The 17,679-nt window shown below is 40.1% G+C and overlaps 1 protein-coding gene across 4 annotated transcripts in view; it reads left to right on the top strand.

Annotated features, from left to right (window-relative positions):
- Positions 1-17,679, top strand: part of LHFPL6 (LHFPL tetraspan subfamily member 6) — a 238,208-nt gene that overhangs the window by 198,058 nt on the left and 22,471 nt on the right. For all 4 annotated transcript variants that reach the window (XM_055317476.1, XM_055317475.1, XM_055317474.1 and 1 more), the window contains one exon: positions 8,754-8,852. In XM_055317476.1, the coding sequence (XP_055173451.1) occupies positions 8,754-8,852 (99 nt within the window). The remainder of the gene's footprint in view (positions 1-8,753; positions 8,853-17,679) is intronic.

Genomic DNA, 17,679 nt, shown 5'->3' with positions numbered 1-17,679 from the left:
ATGTCTTTTATAATACAGCCTCGCAGCACAGCTCCCGAGTGCTTGCATCTTTGTATTTATCTGTGCTCTCTGTTCTCCATTAACACTGGCTTCTTCTTAGACGTCATTCCACCAACCTGGCTCTTTAACTACTGGAATTGTCTTGAACAGAGTGAGACCAAACCCTAGGGTATTCAGGTTGGGATGGCATCTTGGTCAATGAGTTCTTGAAATGGAATTTTTTTCATTTCTGCTCAGGTCATGATCCTGGGGTCCTGGGATCCAGTCCCACATCAGACACCCCATTGGCAGCCTGCTTCTCCCTCTGCCTGTGTCTCTGCCTCTCTCTGTGTGTGTCTCTCATGAATAGATAAATAAAACCTTAAAAAAAAAAACCAGAATTTATTGAGTCATTTCTTGGATTATTTTTTTCATTATTTGGGGGAAGCAACATCTCTCTGAATTTCTAAGACGTCCTACACGGTGACCTTTTTCATGGTCTGTTGCCCCGGATAGCGGATTTCAACTAGGTGCCAGGTGAAGACTGAAGATTGAGGTACTTTACACCAATTTGTGATTTACTCATGACTCCTTTAAAGTACAAAGTCCTTAGGATTGCAAAAATAGATTACTTCTTAATTACAAAGGAGCTGTAGTTGCAAATGATCTCAGACCTCCTCCACTATTCCCCTCACCTCATTTACCACCTTCCTCAGGGCGTTGCTTTGCTTCACAGTGTCTTTCCTCACTTCCACTCCTATACGTACAGGTTTTCCCAAAATGTGATAATGTGACTATTTTTTTCGTGACATCTCTTATGGTAGTGACAAAGGAATGTGGTGAAAATACCACATAATTAAGCTCTTGGAGTTTATAAACCATCAGATTTATAAATCTAATAAAGAAAATCCATGTAGATGATATAAAAGTTTGTGAGCCAGAGATTCTCACTGAGCTGTTTGCTCCTCAGGAGTAAACTAGGGGACTAGAGCTATTAAAACCTATTAGGTTACGAAGATATCATTTGGGCAATCACCTCAAGTTCCAGAATATTCTCTGAGCCCCATTTCAGCAGGCAACAACTAGGATGTTTCTAATTCAGGGATTTTCAGACTGTTCTTCCATGAAATGTTAATTTCTACAACATGGTTTAAGTTTTAACAGGGCTAAAAGTGAAAAATAACAGATTTCTTCCTTTAAAAAGATGTTCTTGGGGCGGGTCCAAGGTGGCAGCATAGGAAGACCCTGAACTCACTTCCTCCCACCAGTACACCAAATCTACACAGACATATACATCTCCTCAAGAAGAACTGAAGGCTGATTGAACAGCTTCTGCACAACAAATGATAGAAAGACCACATGTAGAAGGGTAGGAGAGACAGAGACACTGCAATTACAGAAACCCCACCTCTGACTCAGTGACCCACAGGGTCCCTGAGGAGTATCACCAAGGGCCCTATGGGCAGACTCCTACGTCAGGGCACAGCAAAAAATAGTGATTTAAAAGGGCAACCAGACTATAAGTGAAGGGAATCCATTTACTAACCTTACAGCACCCGCCAAATAGGAGAGGAACTGCTGGAACTGTCTCCAGAGTTGGAAGACCAGTGAGTACCATTTTTCACATCACTTCCTTCACCTTGATCACATGGGCAGAGGCAGGGTCCAACACTCTAGCTGACCTGCTAGTCCGTTAGGCCCTGGGCCCCTGGCTCACATTACCTCCAGCCATTCTATGGAGTGGCCCTGGTGAGGCACACCAGAAGCCCCTACTCCCATATCCAGCCCAGCTTCAGCCGTCCTATCAAGGTGGCCCTGTTACTCTCTCCAGCTCTAGACTTCCTGTCAAGGGAACCCTGCCCTCTTACTCTGGGACCCTTCACCCACTTGCCTGTGCCTGTTCCATCTCCAGCCAGCTTGCCAAAGCCACTAGGCACATATAGTCTACACAGGGGATGTCCCTACACAAGGCCACTTCTTTAAGACTGGGAGAGGTAACTGTTCTGCCTAAGTCGTTGTCATAGAAACAAACACAAAAAGTCAAACAAAATAAGATAAAGGAGTATGTTTCAAACAAAAGAGCGAGATAAAACCCCAGAATCCAACCTTCTTGAAATGGAGATAATTTATCTGATAAAGAGTTCAAAGTCATGATCATAAAGACAGTTATTACTAGGGAAAAGACTGGAGGAACTCAATGAGGGCTTCAGCAAAAAGTTGAGAAATGTAAGAAAGAACCAGTCAGAGCTAAAGAATATAATAACTAAATGAAAAATACACTAGAGGGAATCAATAGTAGATTAGATGATGCAGAAAAACGGGTCAAGACAAATGAGTGGAAATCACTCAACCAGAACAGAAAAAAAAAAACGAGTTTTAAAAAAATGAGAAATGTTTAAGAGACTCCCTTAAGGCAATATCAAGTATACTAACATTTGCACCATTGGGATCCCAGGACAAGAAAGAGAACAGATCAAAGAATATATTTGAAGAAATAATGGCTAAGAATTTCCCTAACTTGGGGAAGGAAACAGACATCTAGGTCCAGGAGACAAAAAGAGTCCAAAACAAGATGAATCCAGAGAGATCCACATAAAAGTGTTCAGAATTGAAGGAAAGGTAAAGAGTTTCCTAGATAAGCAAACGCTAACGAAGTTCATCACCAATAAACCAGTCACGGATAAATTCCTAGAAACACACAAGTTTCACACAAAAGTATGAAGAAAATAGAAAGTCTGAATAGATCTATTATATGTACTAAAATTGAATTAATAATTTAAAAATCCCTAAAAGTACAATATCACAGGACCAGATATCTTTCAGGTGAATCCACCAAACATTTAAAGTAGAGTTAGTACTATCTTTCTCTATTATTCCAAAAAAAAATTAACAGGAAGGAATGCTTCCAAATTCATTTTATGAGACCAGGATTACCCTGATGCTAAAACCAAACAGAAATGCCACAAAAAAAGAGAAAACTGTAGGCTAGTTTTACTGATGAACATAGATGGAAAAACAAATTATTAGGAAACTGCCTTCAAAGATACATTGAAAGGATTATATACCACAATCAAGTGAGATTTATTCTAGGGATGCACAGTGGATTTGCATCTGCAAATCAATCCGTGTGGTACCCCATATGAATGTGATATATCACATTAATAAAACCAAGGATAAAAATCATATGATCATTTCCATAGATGCAGAAAAAGCATTTGACGAAATTCAACATTCATTTTTTGGTAAAAATTCTCAACAAAATGAGTATAGAAGGAACATACCTCAACATGGTAAATGGCATATATGATAAAACCACAACTAACATCGTACTCAATGGCAAAAGGCTGATTTTCCTTTAAGATCAGCAATAAGACAAGGATGCCCACTCTCCCCACTTTCATTCAACATAGTATTGGAAGTCCTAGACACAGTAACCAGGCAAGAAACGGAAATAAAAGTGATTGAAATTGGAAAGGAAGAAGTAAGCCTGTCTCTACTTTCAGATGACATGATACTGTATACAGAATACCATAAACACTCCACCAAAAGACTATTAAAACTAACAAATGAATTAAGTAAAGTTTCAGGATGCTAACAAACAGAAATATGTTGTATTTCTATATACTAGTAGCAGTCTGTCAGAAGGAGAAATTAAGAAAACAATCCCATTTACAACTGCACCAAAAATAATAAAATATCTAGGATTAATTTAGTCAAGGAGGTGAAAGACCGATACTCTGAAAACTATGACACTGATGAAAGAAATTGAAGATGGCACAAGTGGAAAGATATACTGTGCCTATGGATTGGAAGAATTAATATTGCTAAATATCCATACTACACAAAGCAATCTACTAGTTCATTGTAATTCCCATCAGAATACCAGTGGCATTTTTCACAGAACTAGAACAAAGAATCCTAAAATATTTATGGAATCACAAAAGACCCCAAATAGCCAAGGCAATCTTGAGAAGGAAGAACAAAGCTGGAGGTATCACACTTGCTGATTTCAAACTATACTACAAAACTATAGCAATCAAAAGAGTATAGTACTGGCATGAAAATAGACACATAGATCAATAGAGTACAGAGACCAGAAATAAGTCCATGCGTAAATGGTCAATTGATCTATGACAAAGGTGGCAAAAATATACAATAGGGAAAAGACAGTCTCTTTATTTAATAAATGGTGCTGGGGAAACTGAACAGCTACATGTAAAAGAATGAAGAATTTGGGAAATCAGGAAATGCAGGGGCAGGAAGAAGCTACAGCTGATGATTTGCCCCTAGTGGGTGAGGAGGCTGCCTGGAAGTTACTCCCCAAATCTTATGTCTACTGTCTGTGAAAAGGCATGCCCCGGTGGCAGCTGCCAACAGGGAATTGGTTTATTTCTCTCTTTTACCTTCTAAATTCCACACGAAAACTTCTCCTTGACAGGATATGAACCAGAATTCCTGCCAGCAGAAGAGATTTGAAATGTAGTTTCCTGATCTCTAGCCCCACCTAGACAGTATCTAAAAGTAGTGATTATTTTGATTACCGAGCAGTATCCGGCTGAGGGTGTAAGAATCTGTCCAGCCCAGCACCCTCTTGATGGTCTACAATAACCTTCTCCAATGGCACTGTCTGCAACGGTGAAAACGGTCTCTTTGCCAGGTCCGGTATGGTAACCCAAAGCACCCTGTGGCTGTCAGGCACTTGAAATGTGGCCCGAGCAATTGAAGAAATGAATCTTTAGCCTAATTTTAGTAAACTTAAGTTTGCTGCAGGGAGCCCATGGCTCCTGCTTTGGGCAGTGCAGATCTAAACTCTCTTTGGTCCTGTGCCTCCTCTCCCATTCCTTTAAATGGAAGACACTGCCTGATCTGCCCCGAAGTGTCCTGAACTTGCCAGTTGAATATTTGTTGTATTTATGGTATGTTGAATGCGCTTGTTAAAATGACTGTGTGATGGATTTGGGGAGGAGGGTTTTTACTGAGTTTACAGAATTGATCATCTGACTGCTTTTTGGCCAGCTGACTAATAAACATCGCTGTATATTTCCCTGAATTTAGTCTAAGACTTACTTTCTCCAAAGAGTACAACAGCAGAAAGGTAGTGAGAGGCCACCGGTATTTACCTGTGGAACCTAAAATTGCAACAGCCAATTAGACTGATCAGTTTGCAACATATATTCTTCTCCCGGAAATGTTTCTCAGACCTTTATAATCTGCAGTACTCTAGCAAACATTAGCAGAGGACAAAACAAAGGCTGTAAAAATGTTAATACAAAAATCCAGATAAGCTAGTTGCCCTCCCCTAACACTTTTTTTTTTTTTAATGTGAGCTATGTCTATGGTACTTTTTAAAAATAATCATACACGGGATCCCTGGGTGGCGCAGCGGTTTAGCGCCTGCCTTTGGCCCAGGGCGCGATCCTGGAGACTCGGGATTGAGTCCCACGTCGGGCTCCTGGTGCATGGAGCCTGCTTCTCCCTCTGCCTGTGTCTCTGCCTCTCTCTCTCTCTCTGTGTGACTATCATAAATTAAAAAATAATAATAATAATCATACACTTAACAAAATTTCTTATGTATAAAATCGTTCTTAATTTCTATGCTTGAATCTACATTTCATTGTGTCACCAAAAAGCCCAACATTCTACAAAAGAATCCTGACTGCCAAGCATTCTACAGCTTAGAAAACCACAGATTGGGCACCTGGGTGGCTCAGTGGTTGAGCATCTGCCTTTGGCTCAGGGCATGATCCTGTGGTCCTGGGATCGAGTCTCACATCAGGCTCCCTGCAGGGAGCCTGCTTCTCTCTCTGCTTCTGTCTCTGCCTCTCTTTGTGTCTCTCATGAATAAATAAATAAAATCTTAAAAAAAAAAAAAAAAAAGGAAGAAAGAACCACAGATCAACTTGCTCCTTTCTGTTTAGTTTCCCAAAGTGCCTGGCATCATACGGGACCAAACAGCCACTTTCGTGAATATGTGACACATTTTTCTGCCATCTGAAAAGGATATTAGCGAACAAGACTATTTATTTATTTTTATTTTTTTTTATTTATGATAGTCACAGAGAGAGAGAGAGGCAGAGACACAGGCAGAGGGAGAAGCAGGCTCCATGCACCGGGAGCCCGACGTGGGATTCGATCCCGGGTCTCCGGGATCGCGCCCTGGGTGAAAGGCAGGCACTAAACCGCTGCGCCACCCAGGGATCCTAAGACTATTTATTTTTGGTTGCTTGTCAGAAAAAGAGAAAACTGATGGTCTGTTTTTTCTAAAGATTTTATTTATTTACATGAGAGAGGGAGAGACTACATGCATAAGTGTGGGGAGGAGTAAAGGGAGAGGGAGAGACAGAGTGCAGAGCCTGATGTGGGGCTTGATGGCACCATCCTGAGATCACGGTCTTAGCCAAAACCAAAAGTTGGATGCTTCACCAACCAAGCCACCCAGGCCCCCCAAGAAAACTGATGGTTTACATGTTACTATTTTTCATTTTTTCTTACATTTGAATTTTTTTCTATCTTTCTGCGTTTGTCATTAAAAAACTGCTCACAAGTTCTCAAAAAGTGGTGTTATTTATTAATTTAAGAGCTGAGTATTATGAAAATGAGACCACATTATTTATTAAACCTTCATGGAATTCAGTTTACATAAACTTTGGCTCCTCATCATCTTTTTACATGATGGTGGATAACACTGGCATTGTTAAAGTTGTCTTCAGAGTGCTGCAAGTTTTGTCCTAAGGGGAAGAACTTAAGGAAACCAGTCACTGGGGGACATTTGTTTAGTCAGCAAAACCTTATATTGTTGCTTTCTGGGTTATTCTTCAGCCTTGACACAATTCATATTTATGCAATTGCATAGGAGGCTTCCTGGAATTCATAATTTGCACTTTCAGTGATTCTTTGTAGGTACTCTCTCAGATCACAGCTCCTCTGCATTAAATGGTGGTTTTACCATTGACCAAGGGACAGACTGGAAGGTGGGACATTTGTGTCAGTTCACAGGGGATTTTTCTCCACACCATAGACATTGGAGATGGTTTGGAAAGCAGTTCCTCCTTAGGTGCCTGTAAAGAAACAACTACTGGGGCACCTGGGTGGCTCAGTGGTTGAGATCTGTCTTTGGCTCAGGTTGTGATCCCACATCAGGCTCACATAAATTTATAAATAAATAAATAAATAAATAAATAAATAAATAAATAAATAAATAAATAAATAAATAATTTTTAAAAGGTTTTATTTATTTATTCATGAGAGACCCCCCCCCACACACACACACACAGAGGCAGAGGGAAAAGCAGGCTCCATGCAGGGAGCCCGATGTGGGACTCGATCCCGAGTCTCCAGGATCACGCCCTGGGTTGAAGGTAGTGCTAAACCGATGAGCCACCCAGGCTGCCCCCCCCCCTTTTTTTTTTTTAAAGAAAAGAAACAGACTACTTCTATGTATGGGCTATGTGCTTGAGTCATCTGCCAGGGGAAGGGGCAGAAGCAAAAGGGAATGGACAGGAACTTAATACAGAAATATTGGAAATGTCTTCTAGAGGCACTTGGCCCCCTATCATTCTTCCTCTCTGTTACCACGTTAGTGGATTTTTTTCATTTCAGGGGCTCTCTCATCATCCAGCACCATACAATGCACATCCTATCAGACAGGGCTGGTGTTCTTATCAGATATGTGTGCAGTGGTCCTGCTGACTCCCCACACTTGTGGGACTTACAGATGATGACAGTAGGCTCACTGATATGACAAGATGTTACTTTCTGATTAGCCCTTAGATTCTGGTGTTGAGTGCTTAAGCCTCATCCAGCTTCTTATCAACCGGTATTAGGCTTTGATATGAAACTGAAGATGGGCTAATCAAAAGCTGTCAGTCCACAGTGTGCTGCCTTGATAACTTCATTTATTTTTTTAAGATTTTATTTATTTATTCATGAGACACACACACACACACACACACAGAGAGAGAGGGAGAGAGAGAGAGGCAGAGACACAGGCAGAGGGAGAAGCAGGCTCCATGCAGGGAGCCCGACGTGGGACTCGATCCTGGGTCTCCAGGATCAGGCCCTGGGCCAAAGGCGGCGCTAAACTGCCGAGCCACCAGGCTGCCCGATAACTTCATTTATATTAAAGTAACACCGCCACTTTCTTCATTTCAATCATCAAAACTTTTGGTCTGAGCTGCAAGGAGGACTTCAGTTATATAAGTATCTGTCTTCTAGAGTATTCCTGAGATGATGAACCCTCTCTTTTCAACAGAGTATAATAGCAGGTGGTACAGTTAATAGATCTAATAGCCAAAGTGGTCCATGAAAATCTTTATGTTTTCTCTGCCCCTGGTAAAATGGAATGATACTGAAACATTCTATTTTGATTCTTAAATTGGAAAAAAAAATCTAATGCATGATGAAGCATAACCCATTAGGCACTTTTGCTTGCTCTTGATTTACTTGTTAATACGAATTGATGGTGGAATTGGTTGGATATTTACAAAAGTGATTTAAAAAGCTTCGGAATCATATTTCCTAAACAGGATTTGCAAGGCTTTTAGTACTTTAAAAGGCAAAGTTGGAACCAAACTGAGCTGTCAGTTTTTTGTTTTTTCTTTTCTTTCAGGCAGACTTGAAATTGTTCATGGAATCAGACTGACCTTGGATTGCTCACATGAGCCCTGGCCGGTGCCTTCTAAAAAACAAGCACCATGCTCTTTTGCTTGCTTTCTCTAGAGATGCAGAAGAATACTGCTAAAGCCCTAAAGCCCTCTTGGCTTATCTCTTCGCAGGCCTGCTGATCGGCGCTGGCTGTGCCCTCTACCCCTTGGGCTGGGACAGTGAGGAAGTCCGGCAGACTTGTGGCTACGTCTCTGGCCAGTTTGACCTGGGTAAGTTTTTTTCATTGATGGTACTTCTTTTAGAGAAGAACCTTACCTGACCTTTCATAGAAGTGGAATGTGGAAGAGACATAAGGAAGAGAACCATACGGTGTATTGCAGCCAGTGGTCATGCGTCACCACACGCATACCTTCGTTTACCTGTTTGTTTCGTGAAGTTATTAGCAACCTATTGTTTGCCTGGGCTGAGAGGAGTAATTGTAGACACACAGATAAGAAATCGACCCTGCTCTGAACAGTTTATATTCATTGATCACTTCGTCCCAAATCATGTGTTTATTACTTATTGCACGTGCTAAAAATAATTCTGTGGAATTTACAGGCTGCATGAGGAGATAAAGCAAACAAACTCACCAAGAGCTGAGAAATCCAAAGCGATCTCACTCCAGAGTAATAATAGACAACTTTGTGGAGGGGCTGGGTCTTGAACACAGTGATACACGTGGGTTGTCGGGCAGTACACAGAAGCACCTGGCAAGTGAGAGTACCAAACAGCAAAAGCACCAGGGAGCAATCTGAAAAGTCCCTCTGGGAGACCTTGGTGATGCGGGAAGCAGGGAGAGATGTTATCGAGTAGTCAGAAGCTCACACACTGATGAAGGGAACCTCACGGACTTCAGTTTTCTGTGTACTAATCAGGAAATTTCGAATATTTTCACTTGTAGCTATAGTGTGTTCTACTCAGCAATCTAAAAAAAAAAAGGTTGCATGGTACTACATGGTTTGCATAACTCATGCTAATTGATTTATTTTTCGCTTGATTGATAAACCTACATTTATTTAAACACTTCCTTATTTCTTTCTTGTTGGGTAATTCATCTATTCCAGTTTCTGTTATTTTAAGGCACATTATAATGAGAAATTTAATGAAAGTAAGACTTTTCTTTATTGAATTATCTCATGAGGATTTTTTTTCCCTGGAATTGGTGTTACTACATCGAAGACTACTGCCAAGTGATAGCAAACACACTTTCCCCTCATATAAGGACAGACAGATTAAGTTTTTGACCTGAAGTGTATAGTGGGTTATTAACTTAAAGATTCATGTTTTCCATTGAATACTTCATTCTAAGAAGAAATGTTTGAGGGAGTTGGTCTAATGTCAGTATTATATCCCAAATCATTTCCAAGTTTGGTGTCAGAACTTCTGTGAAAAAAACTTCTGTCAGACACTGAGAAACATGGACAGATGTGGTGCTGTATCAAAGTTCTGTGAATTTGAAAACAAAGCAATTTTTGTTTGACTCTGGATGACAAACACCCTGCTTCCCCGAAAATAATACTGGTTCTTTGGGTGGAGAAGTCAGTACATTTAATACCGCTGATGTGCATTGATTTGAAGAAGACAAGAGATGTCTGACTGCCCTTCTGCCCTCCTTGCTGAGGCTAAGGCTTTCCCGTTAGTTCTCTGTGTAGTGTATGATTGCCGTAAATGCAGAGAAGGGGAAAATGCTGGCACAAAACTGAGTGTCAGCTTGGTTTTTGTTTGTTTGCTTGTTTGTTTGTTTTTCTGTTTTTTGTTTTGCTTGTTTTTGGAAAGCAAACTGTGCCCAGGGGAAATATTTTAACACGGTGTTTGGCATCTTTCTTTCTCTGGTGTTTGGGACATACTTGGCTGTTTCACACATGCCTCAACTTCACTACGATACTGTTCTTGATGATCTCTTACTATTGTGTGTTGCTATATTAATTAGAAGGTTATAATGAAACCTGTATCCTGTTTTCACAATTTTCATTATGGCATCCCAATCATTTATTGCATTGTGGATTAAAAATTTGAAATTCAAGCTTAAAAAAAAAAGAGCTTGCCTCTCCACTGGTAGTAATAATTTCTTATGTTATTGAACTCACTAAACCATTTTAACAATTTAAAGATTATGGTGTTTTCATTTTTCCTGTTTATTTTTAAGTTTCTTTTAGTTGGGTGATGAGGGGAAAAAAAAACAAAACTGACATCGTCTACAGATAAGATGAGTTCTAGGTCCTATAAAACCATCCTACATAACTGCTTGTTTTCTCTCTAAAAAATTGTTACCATTCCTCTACACTGATGAAGGCTGAACTTCAGTGAATGAATAAAGTCACAGAAAACAGGGCTAACCTGGTTGAGCCTAGGACTGGAGCTGGGAGCCCCAGCAGGCTCTTTAGGGGGAGCGCTCTCAGTAAGGATGCTCTGGGCCCCAGCTTTCATGGCATGCGTGCTGGTTACCACACACACTCTGCCTGCACCGCTTCTGAGAACAGGAGCTCATTGCTGCCACCTCTCAAAGGAGACAGTGTGGGCAGCACATTTTCCTCTCGAAGGTTGGGAAATGTTAACGTTAAAATTCACGCTCTCCTTATTGTGGGTCGTGAGTCACTTTCTTGGCGTCCCGTTACTGAAATGTTACTTTCTCTAAAACACACCCTGAAAGAAAACATCGCTTTTCTTTTTTGCATGGAAGGTTATTTTAAGGAGTGCGTTCATTCAATTACCCAGCCAGCAGGTATTCACAGGGCACTCACAGGCTGCCGGGCCCTGTGCTGTTGCTGGGGGGATGGCATCAGCAAGGCCACTGTCCTCAGGGAACTAAAGAACCAGCAAGGCAGACAGATGTGCAAGAAGCAACATCCACAGGTTGGGTGTTAGAACTGAAGAATGTCAGGCATTGCAACGGACAGTGTGGCTGCCTTGCTAATATTGTTTCGTTCTGGTTGGTCATTCTAAGCCAGAGGCCGAGAAACGTCTCTTTGAAGAGTGGGCCAGGGACTGTTTTCAGCTTTTGGAGCTATGTGGTCTCTGTTGCAACTCTTCAGTTCTGCGTTGGTAGCAGGAGAAACACTCCATGAATAAATGGGTGTGACTGAGTTCCCTAAAATTTTGTTTACAAAAACAGATGGTGGAGGACGCCCGATTTCCACCAAAGCATACCCCTGATGCTCCAGAAACAAGTTCTTTTCAGATATGCTCATTTGTTGATCCCTTCAGCCACGGGGACAGCCAGTCTGGACCTAGGGCAGAGACTAGACTGAGCAGCCACATCCAGTTATCCTGGGATGCTGTATACATGCTATGCCTTCCTCGTTGTGCCGTGTTGTGAATGGGTGGCAAACTCTCTAAATTAAACTTGGTCGTCTTACTTCTTAACACTAGCTTGGGATGAGAAGACTTAAGCCCATTTGGACCAGTGATTACTAAGGAGTTGTGTCCAGAGACTTTTGGGGAAAAGGGGAATCACATACCTAAGGGAAAGGCACCTTCTGGTGCCATGATCCCCCTCCCTCCGGCAGCTGCCTCTGATGGGTAGAATGGCAGGAGGGAGCAGCCTCCAGGGATAGGGCTGGGTAGAGCAACCAGCTGAGGCTCAGCCGCCTGGTGAAGCAGACCTTGCCTAAGAATTTTCAACCTTGCTGAGACACAGTAATTCATTTCCTTGTTGGGTAATGTTACAGGCATCTCTTCTACCAGCAGCTAAATGCAGCCTGACTGCTATTTTATTTAGTTGCTGTATCACAGTTCAAGGGGACTTGACCTCCTCTGAGGGCTTCCTAAGGAAGTATTATTTTTAGCTGAGCCTTCAAGCCTGTAAAGGGTTTAGGTAGATAAAGGGTGAGTATGGGTGTGTTTTAGGTTGCATGGTGGGCAGGAACGAGAACCAGGAAAGAGCCCAAGTAGGAGGAGGTAGGCCATACTGGAGGAGGTAGAAATACTGGCTGGGGAAGGAATGTAGGAAGGACCTCCTAGGGGAAGAATATTTAAACTGAGTCCAAACACATAAGTAGTAGTGAGGCAAGAAACAGATTTCATAGAAACTCACGTTTGTGGTTTCAATGTACTGTGGTAGGAATCTAATAGAATCTAGTTTTTAAAATGCCGTTTTCCTTAGCAAGGAGATTTGGGGAGACTTTTTTTTATGTGTGCCTTGAAAACAATTTTATAAGGCTATTGATTATTTCTCAAGCATGTTACTATTACAAAGTGCAAAGCTTTGCAGCAATTTCAAAAAAAATACTCACTTTTACAAATCCAGGATGGTTACTGTTTACCTTTGGATCATTCTTATTTATGAAGAAGCCAGGAGCATGTTTGAATACACGTATTTTCAAACCAGGGAAATGAGTACAAGCAAGCTGCATAATGAATTCCTAAATTACCCAACCAAAATTGTACAGCTTGCCTTGACAGTAGCTTTCAACCTTTAGCATTAAAATCAGAGGCAGACTTGTTTGTCTCATTTGTGTTTTAAACAAGTATGCCAGGTGATTCAGGTGCAAGGGATCAGCAGCCATACTTTGAAACAAAATTACCTAATTTATATAGAAAATGATTTTTAAAAAAATTATTTGAGTTGACATACAATGTTACATTAGTTTCAGGTGTACAAGATAGTAATTCAACATCTCTATATATAATGCTGTGCTCACCACGAGTGTAGTTACCATCTGTCACCATACAACACTGTTACAGTGTCATTGATTATAATCTCTATGCTGTGCCTTTTATTCTCACGTCTTATTCATCCCATAATTGGAAGATGTACCTCACACTCCTAACCACCCCTTTTGCCCATCCCCAAATCCCCTCCCCTCTGACAACCATCACTTTGTGCTCTGTAGACAAAGTTATTTTTTTTGTGGTTGCTGGAATTTAACATTCATTTTGTTTTATATAAATCAAGGAGCTTTAGCTTTAGGTTACAAAGATCTGATTCCAACTAGATGAAACAAAGAAGATATTTACAATCTTTTATTATAGGAAGGCCAGAGCTAAGGTGAGCTGCAGACTTGACTGATCCAGGGGCTCATAAATGTTGTCCAGGGCCCAGGTTTTTCCTGAACCAGAGACCTTCTACTTACAGATTCTTCTCCAACCCTGGCCCCACCATCGTAAGTTTGGCTCCATCTTGAGGCTAGTTTTCTTCTCATAGATGATTGCATTTGGCGCTCGTAGCTTGTTCATGTCAAATAAGAGAGGGTGTTTTCCCCTAGTCCCAGTAATGGAATAAAAGTCTCACTCCCCAGTCTAATTGGACCAACTTGGATGAATTGCTGCTGTCAGGGGAAACCATGTACAAATTGGCTTCTTATGGTGGAGCATGGATGTGTTCAGAGTTTAATAGAAGCCCATCTTACTGAGAAGCAGTGGCATTTGTAAGTGGAAGATAAGGCTAAGAACAGAAAAAACATCTCTCTCTCTCTCTTCTCTCTTTTGTTGTTGGCCTTGCTGCCCTGTGCTCCTTCCATCATGAAGCCTGTGGTTGTAGGCTAAGGGTCAGTAATGGCTTATGCTGTGCAAGTGTTAACAATGCTAAATTTATTTTTTGCATTTTAAGAGAACAAAACAATACAAATGATAAGAATTATATGTAGTATATAGCACAGTATCTTCACATAATAAAAATCTAGTAGATATTTGCTGTTATTATTCACATTATTTGTACAGGACCATTTTTGATAAATATTTGTTGATTCATCTTTTTTCTTCCCTTTACATTTCATTTCATAACAGTAAGTTTGGATTTACACATTAAGCATAAGGTCTTTATAATCAGGTTGTCCAATTGATTTAATTCATGCCTCAGAGATATTCTCATCCACCCAACTTTTCTAATTATATCATGATCAAAAGTAGTGTTTCAACTAATTTGCCTTGCTAATTTGCCAACTAAATTTGAGTAATTATTGCTTTCATTTTTGCTATTTAATTTGATTAAGAAGCCATCATGTTTCCTGTTCTTGAAATTATACTCATGGCTTCTCAAGAACAGTACCATAAACTCTGCAACTCAGAGCCTCTCAGTGTTGAAAAAGATGAGAGTCTGTTTCTTCCAAATTTTCAATCCAGTGAAGAAATCTCTTCTACTCTAATCTGTGACCTTGTCACATGTCTTTGGACACATCTCTTTGACTCCTGATTCATGTTTTCTCTCCTTTCAAATCTAATTTGTCCAGGTTGCTAGAAGCCATTTGGAAGGTCCAAGAGGAGCCTGTGTTCCCTCATGTAGCATGCTAGTGCAGGAGGATGACAGAAAAATGGAGAGGCCGCTGGGCACCAAACCAAGCCCCAAACTGAGTAGGCCCATGGGGACTCAGGGGAACACTCTGGAATGTGACTGTGACTCCAGGTGATGTTGGAAAGTTCCAGAGGCTGAGGAAGCTCCATGTGGCCAGTAATGAACTTATGGAGCAGCATCCAGGCACCTTCAAGGGAAAAACAATCATCTGTGCTGGTTGCTCAGCCTTCTTAGGGGCCTCTTTTCATGAGAAGAAGTGTTTTCTGCATTCATTCTAGAAAGTGAGAAGAACCAATTCAATTCAGGGCCGCGAATACCAGTGGGACCATGACAACAAGAGTAGACCATGCACATATCCACTTTGAATTATAGCTTAGTAAATGCCTCTAGTTCTGCTTTAGGAAAAGTACCCCTTCTGTATAATCATAGATCCAACTCCGTCTGCTTCCCTAAACACATCTTTGTAGGTTCCAGATGAACCCATGGGACAGGAATTTTGCAACTTCAGTGTCTATCTCAGTGTTTAGCCCAGAGAAGTACTCAACAGATTTATTATTCAAGAGATATTTATTAAGCATGTTTTTGGCACATAGGATGAAATCATGAATTAAGATAAACATGATTCTTATGCATGTCACATATCTGCCATCTACGGAATGGTTTAAAAAAGGGAGAAAGGGAAGGTGTGGGATGGAGGGAGGAGAGAGGAAAAAGAGAAACAAGAAAAGGAAAGAGAATGAAAGGGAAGGAAGGAAGAAATCCTATCGCTAATTTTTGACCTCTAAAAAGGAAGCCACCATTTATGTTTCTGTAGATACTTGGCCAGGATATCCTGGTGAGAATTATGGCATTACTTTCTAAAGGAATATGGCTTAACCATCTCCCAGAAAAAAAAATAATAAAGTTCAGGGTCATAGTTTAAAGAACAAAATGCCCTGATAGAGGAAAAAGAAATAGCTCTATTTTTTTTCCGTCTATATCTTTTTTCGTTTGGTTGTTTCAGAGCAGGATCATCCTCAAACCTGTATTAAGCCTTCTTAAAACCCAATTCAATGGCTTACAGTGATGTGCAGCAGTGGAACTCAGTGATTGTAGAAAAAGATAATTTTCCTTAAAAACCTGTGGGAAATCATATTTCTTAAGATATGGCCATCACACTATTGAGAAGAATAGGATGGTCTCCCTTTTAAAGATTATTAATTGTTTCAATGTTATCCCCTTTGTAAAAACAAAACAAAACAAAAAAGATACACCTGAATGGCATGCTATTCTAGATATAGTGTATTTAAGGAATTTAGGAAATTAAACTGCCATTCTAATTATTCTTTTGTATTAGGTGCTCTTAACTATCTCTTAGTATGTTCCACTCAGATATTAATCTGGCAATAGAAAAGCATGAATTTAACTGTTTTTGATGTTTTGGATCCTCTCTCAGGAATGAACTTTGTTCCCCTGACTCTATCAATGATGTCTCTAAGAAAGAAAGAGCAATTAACGTAAATCGGCTATATGAACATCATCTTGAATAAATCTGCAGATTTTATTAAAATTTCTTAGTAGTTAAGGATTTGGAGAATAATCTGCTAATTAGGAAGAAGAGCCTATCCCCTCCTATCATACCGAAGTGCACCCCTTTCGATAATGTAATTAATGCAGCCCACTTGAGAAGTCAGTCAGTCCCCTACTTGCTCCCTGCCCTCAAAGGGATTATAGTTGAGAGATTTGTCACAGATTTCTTAGAACATTCTCTTATTAAATAGGAACACTGAAGAAAGACCTTCCAGTGTTGTTGCTGGGAGATTTGTCTACATGAATGTTAGAGTTCTTTCAAATCTTGATGTTATGGTTCTTAATCTCAGGAGAAATATTTCTGCCCCAGAATTGAGAACTCATGTGTTTTGTAACCTGTGTATTTTTGCCTCTGTTAGTGGGTCTTCTGTTAAGAAATGGCTACATGTAAGCATTATTGATTAACAATGCATCAAAAGTGTTTTAGAATAAGACCAAAAACATAACAAAGTCATCAAAAGGCTGAACTGACTTCTAATCTGATTTTTAACCTGTTGGAATGTTGACAAAAACTATTTAATATAGAAAATTTGTAGAGCAAAACTCATTTATGAGATCTTTTCATGAAATTCCATGTGAATGGATTATTTCAGAGTATTGAATTTCCCCCCTCAAAGGAATAGTTAATGGGAAAAGTGCGGACTGGTTTCAATCCCAGTTTCACTCTCTTCTAGCTGGTTGATTCTGGACAGGTTATTTGGCCTCTCAGAATTTCTCTAAAAGGGAATGACAATCCCTATTTCACAGGCCCGTTGAAAGGATTAAATGTGATGAGAGTGCAAGGCCCTTTAAACATGGAAGACCTACAGTAACCATTAGTTCTTCCTTCCTGCCTGAAAGGTCAACATATTTCCTATTTTAATCATGTTGAAACAGTTTAAGTATGTAGATGTATCATAGCCAGAATCCTTCATTTAGCCAGAATACATGAAACATAGAAAAGTCTTTAAAAGTCTTTTAAAAAAATCATTAGCGATTGTGGTCTCATGACTCAGACGGAGTCATTCCTAAGAGTCATGGACCTTTGTAGAATGATTTAACTTTACACTAAATAACCAAATAACCAAGAGTGAAAAAATTGAGTTCTTTCTAGCTTTTTTTTGTTTTGCGAAAGTTTTATGTCCCACTGTCAGCAATTATTCACTGCAGTTATTAATCATGCATTTCTCTCATTTCTTCACATCTGGTTTGTATGCTTTCTAACTTAATCATAATAAACCACCTTTAAATCATGCTTTTCAAAGAACACAGTCCAG

Source organism: Nyctereutes procyonoides, unplaced genomic scaffold, assembly GCF_905146905.1.
Source record: "Nyctereutes procyonoides isolate TBG_1078 unplaced genomic scaffold, NYPRO_anot_genome, whole genome shotgun sequence".
Taxonomy (NCBI): Eukaryota; Metazoa; Chordata; class Mammalia; order Carnivora; family Canidae; genus Nyctereutes; species Nyctereutes procyonoides.
The sequence above is the reverse complement of the archived record's forward strand: the minus strand, read 5'-3'. Positions and strand labels throughout refer to the sequence as shown.